Raw genomic sequence first — 10,675 nt, forward strand, 5'->3', positions numbered from 1 at the left:
ATTATTGTAAGATAAAATTATAATACTTTTAACTAATTATAAGAAAATAAGTATTTTCGTAATTATGGTAGAAAGGCATTATAATAAATTTGAATGCATGTCAACATCATATCAAATAAACAAAGTTTTATTATAGTAATTATTAAGGGGATTGTTTTAATATATGTTATTGATTTTGAAATAAAAGTGCCACATATCAAATTGCTATTAAACATTCATAAGACATTTTCATAATTATGATAGGAGAAAGTATTATAGTAATTTTGATTAATTATGAGAAATATTTTTATAATTTTGTTATGAAAGTATTATAATAATTTTATTATTATAATATGAGAATGTTCTAATTAATTTAGTCATATGTCAAATTCTTATCAAACTATGAGAGAGATAATTTGATCATTTTTTAGGCAATTATTTTTACTATATAATTATAAGAAGAGGAGTAATTTTATTATTATAACATGAGAATATACTAATTAATTTATTCATATGTCAAATTCTTATCAAACCATAAGAGAGGTAATTAGATCATTTTCTAGGCGATTATTTTCACTCTATGTATAGATTATTGCCGAAGTCTATGAACCAACCCTTGCTGTGGACCACATACATAGAAGGGTAGGCTAGCTGGGTCAAGGTCCAGAAATATCTTGGGTCAATATTCATAAAGCGGCAAGGAAGGGACCAAATATGCATTTGTCAAAATTTTCTATTTCAAGAGGACAAGCCGCCTGTCCTGGAGTTTTCTTAGCCCTAGTGAAGCACGGCTCTCCCCCCCACCTCCTCTTCTCTTTCTTTCTTTGCTGAGTTTCTTGTCTGCCTCAAGCCATGTCTTCTTCATCTTCTTCCTTGCTTTCACAAACTCTAAAAATAGGCATAGTCGGTTTTGGCACATTTGGTCAGTTTCTGGCAAAGACACTGATCAAACAAGGCCATACCATAACGGCAACTTCTCGCACCGATTATTCCCAGCTCTGTGATCAACTGGGTATTTGGTTCTCCAGGTAGAATTAATATATATATATATAAACGGATATTTATGCAAAGCCAATACATTCATTTTTGTGCAATCCTTGTTTCTGCATTGTGGGGATGTACTTGCATTTATGGAAGCAGATAACGATGTGATACTGATTTGCACATCAATCCTATCTCTATCAGAGGTGCTCAAATCAATGCCATTACTTTCTCTTAAACGGCAGACGCTCTTCGTCGACGTGCTTTCAGTCAAAGAACACCCCAGAAACGTTCTATTGCAAGTATGTATTATATTATGCTTTTTTCTTCAACCATTGGTCAGGTTGAAAATGAAGGTGCTTTTTGTTCAGGTTTTGCCACAGGAAATGGACCTGCTCTGCACCCATCCCATGTTTGGACCTGAAAGTGGCAAAAATGGGTGGAAAGATCTCGCTTTCATGTATGACAAAGTTAGGGTGAGGGATGAAGCTACGTGCTCGAGTTTCCTACACATCTTTGAATCTGAGGTAATCCAATCCAATCCTCGGAATTAATGCAATATTCATTACAAAGTGCTGACATTACACCGAGTTGAGAGTCGACGTTTTGTATGTTGGGACAGGGTTGCAGAATGATGGAAATGTCTTGTGAAGAACATGACAAACTGGCTGCTAGGAGTCAATTTCTTTCTCACGCTGTCGGCAGGTATGAAGTGACCCTAATCTTATTTCAACCTTATTTCCTTCTGAGGACTGGTTGTGATAAAAAATAAAAATTATGCTTCTTACTTTGATAGGATTTTGTCAGAAATGGGAACTGAAACCACATCAATAAACACCAAAAGCTTCGAAACACTAGTTAGATTGGTAAGTTAAATCAGTTATCTTAAAGTAATGCATTTTTCCTTTTCCCGTTCTGCTCCAACTTCTCAGAAAGAGTACCACTGGAAACATAAATTATAAAATTGAAGTTTAAGGGATGCATTGATATGAGATCAATTGCAGAAAGAGAGCACCACCAAGGATAGTTTCGATCTATTCAGCGGATTATTCATCCATAACAGATTTGCTCAACAAGAGGTATGTGGCCTTCCCATCCCATCCCATCCCCGTGTTCTAAAAAGAGTTTTGCACTTTTTTGAAATTGATCTACTTTGTACTGTACAACAAATTTATAATATAGAGACATTGATGTTATGTCCAATGATGCAGTTGATGAATCTAGAGCATTCTTTCCAAATGGTCAAGCAGAAGCTGCTAAAAACAATGAACGAAGAGCAAAATCCTAGCAAGTCGAACCATGGCTTAGACGCTTCCTAACAAATATGTTCTAGTAATTGTCAACTTGGAAATTTCTTTATTCCCCTTTTCTAATCTTTAAATACATCCCTAGACTGTCATAATAGGCCAAGCTAGCCACATCCAAAATCCTGTTTCAAGAATAGTTGTGTAAGGACATTGTTTAAGCGGGCATTTTTCTCATAACAAGTGACTGTTACTATTTAATTTTATAAAATAGAACACCAACGTTAAGTAAACACCCTTTCTTGGTTTATTTATTTATTTATTATTTTGTTTGTTATAAGGAGTATTACGACCTGAACCTAGGATTTGCCAACAACTTGAGCTAAGCCCAAAATGGATTGCTCAGAAATAGATCCACAATCATTAAACTCAATTTTAATACAAGCAAGCACACATGGCAATAATATATATAACACAACAGAATGTATATGTATGTATGCATAAATACATATATAACAAGGAAAGGAACTGTGTACCGTCCAGGGATGATCCCTCATCCCAAATACCATCCAATATTGAGTCCAAATTTTTGCTAGTGCATGTATTTGTCATATATAATGGGCAGATCATAAAGATAGAGGTACGTTTAAAAATTATTTGGGGTTTTCCTGCTTCGCTAGCGACAGAGACTCTCATTCTGGGTCAATGATACGATGAAAATTCATAAATGCAAGCTATAGCAGTGGCTTTACGAGGCAAGTTTATTTTTCCTTTATGCCAAAATCTACATAAACCGAATTGATATCTAGAAGAGCTTTTAAGTCAAGATATCTTGTTTTAAGAAAAGGTCTTAAAATCAAGGATGAAGCCATTCATTCTCTTACTAGATGATTTCAAGCTGTATTTAATCAATGTTTTCACAACGTATTAGCGGCAAATGCTCAAATGCCATCCTTCCTATTTCCAAAATTCGTAAGAATTTGTGTTGAAGGATTTGTATTGTGGTACTGTGGTTGAAAGGGGCACAAAAACAAAAGTAAATTACTGATTCTTGAATTCGTCAATATTGGCCTCTTCTGCAGCATTGCATTCCACTGCCGCATGGTTAGGAGAATCTAGAGTCTGATAAGAAGGTTGTTCACTCTTCCAAGTTTGCAGTCCCGAGAAGCGAGCAAGATCAACCCATTGCTGTTTGCATTCAAGTAAGCAACAAAACTACGTTAATGTTTGAGACCTGCATGACTGTTACTAGAAGACAACCAGGATGCTATTACTGGTTGTAATGGTGGTAAGACGGATCCAAAACTAAATGGTATCTCAATGTGAATTAATCAACTTTATGAAGCAAGTAACAGTCCATGCGGAAACTAAGAAATATGAACATCTCAAACGTAAGCCATGCAATTCATGTTCAAATTAAATGAAATAATTTCACTCAGGCCACATAATTTAATGCAGTAATATGTGATTATATAATTTGCAATAATATGGTCCTCAGAATTATGATAATGTTGCTATAACATGACATGATCTAAAGGATCTAAAAATAATAGTGGACAATAAGATTAATAATCCTAAAGAAATGAAAGTAACAAATGAAGAAAATTCTAACCTGAGTTCCCCAGTAGGAGTTGACAGTCCGAACAAAAAAGGAAAGCATATTCACAATAAAGGTTTGAGAAGAAAATTCATCAGAAATTCGGTGCTCCACAATTCCAGCAATAATCTGCATTTTTTAGTTTATTTTAATTTTATATCAAGCACATACTAGGCAAAACTAAAAGTACAAATATGCATCATTGCAAATGAGAAAGGTTAGTGTGAATCCACAAATAAACCAGGGGAGTCAGAGTTTACCAACAGAAAATGCATCACAAATTCTCCTGATCATTTGATTAGATAAATCATAACAGTAGTTCCCAACAGAAAGAAAAGCAAACATTCTTTTGCATTCAATACGACATATATCATTCCCATACCTTACATATTCACAGGATGGAGGAAGGAATTATTAAATTATCATTAACAAATGCCAAAATCTATGTTACTCAGACTCTGAATGTTGGACAAGGACATGTTTCTTAGTTCTGACACAAGTAAATGAATTTTTCTAAGGTTAAATTAATTTTTCCTAAGTTTTTCCTTATATTTGGAGAGCTATGTTCCTGTTTCAATACCTACTTAATGTGTTAGATATGCTGGACACAACAGATGCACTATAGAAAAAATGAAGAGTTTTCATAATAAAGCTAAGTTCTTGGCATGGCCAAACTTATGTGACAATCATTCTTCTTACCTGATAACGAAGATTTGCAGATGTCCCTAGAAAGCCTCCATAAACAAGAGCTGTTTTCAGTATTGGTGATCTTTTAATTTGTTGGTTAGATACCAATTTTGGATTAAGGATTTTGCGAATCGCATACAAAATATTTGAAGCAGCCACAGCTCCAATGCTGGAAATAAATCCAACACTAGCCAGTTTCAGACCACCAACAAGCACAGATACTAATCTGTGACTAAGGTTCCAGTCCTTCCCAGCAAGATTCTTCTGAAATGCATTATCAGGTATTGAACCAAAGACACCTTTTAATGCATCCATGTTGTCAGCTCCATCAGCATATGAGAGGAATGAGATAGTTGGGGCAGGAAGCCATACAGTAAAAAAATCAACAACTGTTCCCCGGACTGTGTCTGTAATAACATAGTCAAGCTCTTCAAAGAATTTCTCTCTACGCCTCTCATACTGTGCCAAGAGAGTAGTTGTTATCGATATAGCTTCTTCTATAGCTAATCTGTGCAAGAACTTGGGATCTGCTAACAATCTTTCCCTGAATCCCTGTACCAAAATGATCTATGGTCAACTTGAGCACTTTTTGCCTAGGACAATCTTGTAAGTGATTTGTTTACTCTATAAACTTAACAAAAACACAAATGTATCATCCTCATGAGAGATATGTGCAATTTTATGATAAACCATGACATATTAGTCTACATTAATAATAACATAATTACAACACAATTCATTTCTAGAAAGTGAATATACCTGGAAGCGATGAGTGAGCTCTGAAATAAGAGGATATTGCTCCAAATCAAAAAAGTTCTGTAGCACCTCTGGAGATACTAAACCAAGGTCAAGTCCCTTTTGAAGGTCCTGTTACACATTTTTCACAATTAATCTTCATGAGAAGAGGAAAGTTGTGTCCTTAGGAAATAAATAAATTATTGATTTTATAAAAATCAAATAATATGGGGAGAGAAGAAGAAAAGGAAGAGAAATAGCTTTCTAACCAACAAAGATACCATGTCCAACAACCTCATGCACATCAAAACCATAATAAAATGTTACGGAATCTTCAGTTCAAAATTTACATCAAGGAACTTATCCTGGTTCACCCTAAGGATTCAATAATTTCATGGAAACATTCTAGCAGCAATCAAGAAATAATAAAATTAATTGGGAACTGTGGTTCTTTGACTGTAATCGGTCATTTCACACAAGATATTGCAGGATCTACAGTAATTGTAAAAACATCTTGGAACTAACTATTATAGGAAAAAAGATGCTTCTTAGTTGTTCACAAAAGCACTTAGACTTATAATCAAAGAAAACCCACTTCACACTTTTGAAAAACATAATAAAATAAGCAAAATTTCAGTGAACTTAATTTATAATTGACTCATTTCTTTGCAGTTATCATTACTTCTCTTGTCACTTAAATGTAAGCAAATCAGTCACATTATCATTTTCTTTTTACCATCCTGTGGATCTGTTACCGTTAACCACAAGAAATTTTCCAAAAGCGGTAACTGTCTTTCCAAAAACATTCTCAAGTAAAATGTGGAAACACATAGGAAAGATAGTAATTTCAAATACTATTACTTCTGGTATTTGTCAAACACTATTACTTCTGGTATTTGTCAACACCTGGAAGGAATTGGTAGAACCATACTGATTTTGCACCTAAAAATAGGACAAACATATTCCTTTTCCTTAAAATATATCCAGAAGTGTATCATCCAAATTCGTGTACTTGTTTAAACCATCACATATTGGAATTTATAAAGTCAATTGTGTGTGTCTTCAGCGTAAAAGTTTGAAAACATCAAGATTTGCTTTTGAACCACAACTGTTAAAAAAACATGAGTTAAAAAATGTTCACAAACTGTATCTAATGCCTAACGGTTGATATTGATAAAATCACTTCTTAAAATTTACAAGAGAAAAAAATGAATAACCTTGAATCAATCCAAAAATGCGTCCAAAAAGAGCTAAATACTAATCAAGTCAAGGAGATAAAACATGCACTTCCATGAAGACTTAAGCATAGCTAACCTGGGGTAAGGCATCTCGCTGTCTGCCAGCTGCATTCATAACTCGAGCAATTTCAGCACGATCAAAACAATTTCTACTGCATGGTCTGGCTGCGGAATACCACAAGAAATCAGCAACAGGGACATCTCCCTCTCTTCTTATATACTGCCTTTCAGGATTAAGAAGTATAGCCACTTGGTTCTTCTTCTGAATCTTCTTCGAAATTCTGGCTGGCACCCCTGTCCCTCTAGAGCCAAATTGGACATGGTTTGCACCCGTTACAACTACTAACAAACCTGTGCCTCCTCCATCTGCAACTTCTTTTAGAATAATTTGGGACATGTTATATTCCTCAACCACTCTTGCTTGGGCAGATAAATATGAACTTGGACCAAATGGAATCGACTGCATCGGGAAATGATTATCCACTGATGATCTGTGTGAAATAGAACTGAAGCCTGAGATGAAACCTGAACCAGCTGGAGGAGCATATGCCTTACGCTCAGCCTTAGAGAGGGCCCGAATACCTTCAGCTTGCACAGTCCTTAGGATCTATATCAAAATAATTAGAATACTCCATATTCATTATTGGCTTTGTGCACAAACTAAAATGATAGAATGATAACATAATATTGATATGAAATAACATAATATTGCTATGAAACTCAAACAGAAAAACAAAATTTTAGTCTTTTTTCATTTCTTTTTACGTATGAGACCACAAATATCTTGGATTACATCAGAGAATGTAGATAACCCTCCCCATCCCCAAGATTCAGACTTGAAACCTAGAAGTAGCATATACCCAAGTTCAAAATTGAGTCTTTTGAACATTATAGTACATAATAGGATATATTACAACAAACTGACAAGACAATCTAGCAGTTTAGGACTAAAAAAAAAATGTTGAAATTATAGTAATCAGCTTTTTTCAACAAAAACCCAATAAGGTGATGAAGCAACAAGTTAACAAAGAAAAGATGCTGGCAAAGTTAATGCAAAAAGGATGTGCACTACAACATTCCCAGTGATACGTGACAACTTAAGAGTACCTTTAACGGAGTTCCGCAAGCAACAAGGTGTACTTCATTATCGCGACAATAATTTAAAATTGGCTCATACTCCTGCCACCTTTGAGCTGGCCAATGTGAAACATAAGATTTCAGTCCTTCTCCATCTATCCTGTCAACAACATAACTCTCAGAATTACAAGCGTTTACAACAGTCTAATACACATGCATTCCAATCTCTAGGATGTAACACATTGTCTCTATTTATAACAATATGTAAATCAATTTTCAATATCAACAGGATTAAACATTTAGAAATGGAAAACTATTTAATTGGAAATGGATATTATTGCAATAGAAAGCAACCTTTTAGCCATGAACTGATTGAGTTGGTTTTGTAAATCGGAAGGAAAAGCTTCGATGGCCAAAGCCAAACTCCTCTCGCTCTCAACGCAGCGTTTTCTCAAATTCTTAACAATCTCAAGCTCCAATTCTTTATCGTCTCTAATCGGAACTTGCTCAGCTTCTCCTAAATAAACAATCCTCGCATTCATCAACCTCTCCCACACTTTCTTCTTATCTTTCCCCACCGCCAGCGGCTCCCCTATAGCCGTCGCATCGTATATCCTCGCCGACACCACCACCTCCTCTTCCACCACCTTGGGTGGAGGCGGATTCTCCGGCGGGGAAGGTGACTTCATCTCTTCGGCGATTGACTGCGAGTACGGCGATTGTTGGAAGAAACAAGAGCCGGTGGCGAGGAGGGGAGTGAGTAAAACGGCGCGTCGAGCGACGGAATATTCGGAGGCGGAGCGGCGGCGAGCATCCTCGCTGTTGTTATGAGCGTGGAGAGATAGAGTGACGTGGCGGGTCAAGGAAGGGAGACGGCGTCGTGGTGGAAGGTGAGGTGGAGCTATAATAGTAGGATTAAAATTAGAGGTGATGATGTGAATGTGGGGCTCCATTTTTCTATTTTGGAGAAGAAGAGAGCGTGTATCCTCGTTCGTACGACTACATGGCTGGCGAAGAGAAGAGAAGAGAAGAGAGGGAGAATCAGGTATCTGACTTTGTATTTTGTGCTTTAATTTTTGTTTATGTTGGGTTTTTTTTTTTTTTAAGAAGGACAATTTTCTGAGTCAGATAAAGAGGAGATAGAAATGTTTTTGGGAAGTTTGTGAATAATAACTTTCCAAGTTGCTAAGAGAAAGTAATATAATAAGATATGGCTATTTGAATGCCAAATAGGCAATTGTTTCATGTGGTTTCAGCTTAAGGAATTTTCTTTCTTTTTTTTTCTCAAACGAAAATATACGTGTTTTACTCTCGTGGTGGCCAAGAAAATATTCTGGTAAAGAAAAAATATTAATATATCACTTTTTAATACTTACTATTATTTTAAAGAAAATTTTCAACTCAACCACAAAATTTTCAATTGAAAAGTGCATATGATTTTTTTTATTTAAAGATGTTAAAAATTAAATTTTGATTTTTAAATTTAAATTTTAATATTTTATTAACAAATGACTGTTATGATATGTTTTCTAAAAAAAAACACTACATTTATTATTTTACCAAATAAAATTATCAAAATATCTTTTATTAAAAAAAAATATTATTTATTCACATTTAACAATAATGTATTATTTCTTTTAAAAAAATAATTTATTATTTTATCACATAAAATAAATAAGATAATCTTCTTAAGAAAAAAAAAAAGAAAAAAATAATAAATTCAACTTAAAAAAAATTGAAGCTACAAGACGTGTAGATGAAATTTACCGTTTGTTTTTTAGAAAAAGCAATCAAAATCAATTGAAAAGAACCCAAGAGAATCCACCAAAATATTTGCCGCCAGATCTAACTCTTGCTAAGGCCTGGGACATTTCACATTTCATTGGCCTATTTTCTCATGCCAACATATCTTGTGTTTAGTTCTATTTCAATAGATTAAAATTTTATCAAAATAAATAAATCTATATAATTAAAATTCATTCTCTTTTCTTATTTTTACTAATTTTTTCTTTTCAAAGTCAAGAACAAAAAATGTGCTTGGATACAAAAGTAAATAATATTTATGAGGCATTAAAATGAAAATTTTTTAACTTATATGAATTTTAAACATATAGTTTTATTAATTGGATAAAATTTATTGTCAAAAGTCATGTAATTTGTTGTCAGATAACTGAATTTTTAATTTTAATAATTAAAATTTTAAATAAAAAATTATAGCATATGATATATAAAAACATCTAAAATTTCTTACAATGGTTTTTATTAATTTAGGAATCCTTCACGGTACATTTAGTTTGTGAAATGAAACAGAGAGGAAATGAAATCGGTAAACTGTAAGAATAGAAAATACACTAAATAGAATAAAATATGTAAGTGGAAGTTTGGTTTATTAGAATGGTGTAAACATTAAATTTGTCCAAAATTTGTAACTCGAATTTTCAGTCCGAGATCCGATTTAGATCCAATAAGGCTTGAGGTTCGATTTCATTGTTTAGGCTCAGCCAACTTTTTATTTTATTTTATTTTATTATTTTTTAAATTAAATAAAAAAAAAGAAAGACAAATAAAAAAATACAAGAAAAGAAAAAAACAAATGAGGTAAGGGATGTCTGGTGCCTTGCATGGCACCACCCCCTGCTAAGCCCTGTGTGACCTACCTAGGCAAAGGGCCAAAGCCAGACAAAACAGAAGAAACAAGAAGGGGCGAAGAGATTGGTGACGGCACCCCCTTTTACCAGGCCTTGTGCTATCTACCTAGGCACAGAGCCATGGCAGGAGCTCTATAAATAGAGCTCCATAGTTGTCCCCAAAAAAGAAAAAAGGAAAAAGACCCTGCTAAAAACAAGCATTTTACCAAACAAAAAAACGTAAAAAAAACACAATCCCCTGGAACGGGGAACCTAGCGTTGAAACCCCCTGCAAAAAGAAAAAAAAATCAATCTAAAAAAAAAAAGTAAGCAAGTCAGAATACAAAAAAAAAGGGTTTGACCAAAAGTTAGAAGACAGATCTAGGGAATTTAAGACCCTTTTTGGAGAAAGAAAAGGTCAAATCTGTACTTAGAAGATTGAAAAGAGTTTGTGGGTGAGTTTTAGGATTTTTTAGTAATTGGCACAGTGGCCAACAACCACCAACGACG

The 10,675-nt window shown here is 34.2% G+C and overlaps 2 protein-coding genes across 3 annotated transcripts; one reads left to right on the forward strand and one right to left on the reverse strand.

Annotated features, from left to right (window-relative positions):
• Positions 1 to 698: 698 nt before the first annotated feature.
• LOC111284814 (arogenate dehydrogenase 1, chloroplastic-like) lies at positions 699 to 2,497 on the forward strand. Of its 2 annotated transcripts, none has more exons than XR_016342811.1 (7): positions 699 to 1,006; positions 1,093 to 1,262; positions 1,332 to 1,487; positions 1,583 to 1,665; positions 1,757 to 1,826; positions 1,931 to 2,039; positions 2,172 to 2,497. XR_016342811.1 is itself a non-coding variant. In XM_089762098.1 (7 exons), the coding sequence occupies exons 1-7, from the start codon at positions 832 to 834 to the stop codon at positions 2,277 to 2,279; spliced, it is 837 nt and encodes a 278-aa protein (XP_089618224.1). In that variant the 5' UTR covers positions 702 to 831; the 3' UTR covers positions 2,280 to 2,497. The 2 variants fall into 2 exon arrangements, 1 of the variants encoding a protein (XP_089618224.1); XM_089762098.1 differs by having other exon boundaries at positions 702 to 1,006; positions 1,965 to 2,039.
• A 557-nt stretch (positions 2,498 to 3,054) lies between these two features.
• On the reverse strand, positions 3,055 to 8,706 carry LOC111284320 (protein RETICULATA-RELATED 6, chloroplastic-like). Its single transcript, XM_022873024.2, has 7 exons — positions 7,893 to 8,706; positions 7,569 to 7,698; positions 6,538 to 7,068; positions 5,248 to 5,355; positions 4,501 to 5,040; positions 3,817 to 3,930; positions 3,055 to 3,392 (listed from the first exon to the last, which is right to left on the reverse strand). The coding sequence occupies exons 1-7, from the start codon at positions 8,489 to 8,491 to the stop codon at positions 3,246 to 3,248; spliced, it is 2,169 nt and encodes a 722-aa protein (XP_022728759.2). The 5' UTR covers positions 8,492 to 8,706; the 3' UTR covers positions 3,055 to 3,245.
• Positions 8,707 to 10,675: the final 1,969 nt, after the last annotated feature.

This window comes from Durio zibethinus, chromosome 6 (assembly GCF_047325235.1).
Source record: "Durio zibethinus cultivar Kanyao isolate XHJ-2024 chromosome 6, ASM4732523v1, whole genome shotgun sequence".
In the NCBI taxonomy this organism is placed as follows: Eukaryota; Viridiplantae; Streptophyta; class Magnoliopsida; order Malvales; family Malvaceae; genus Durio; species Durio zibethinus.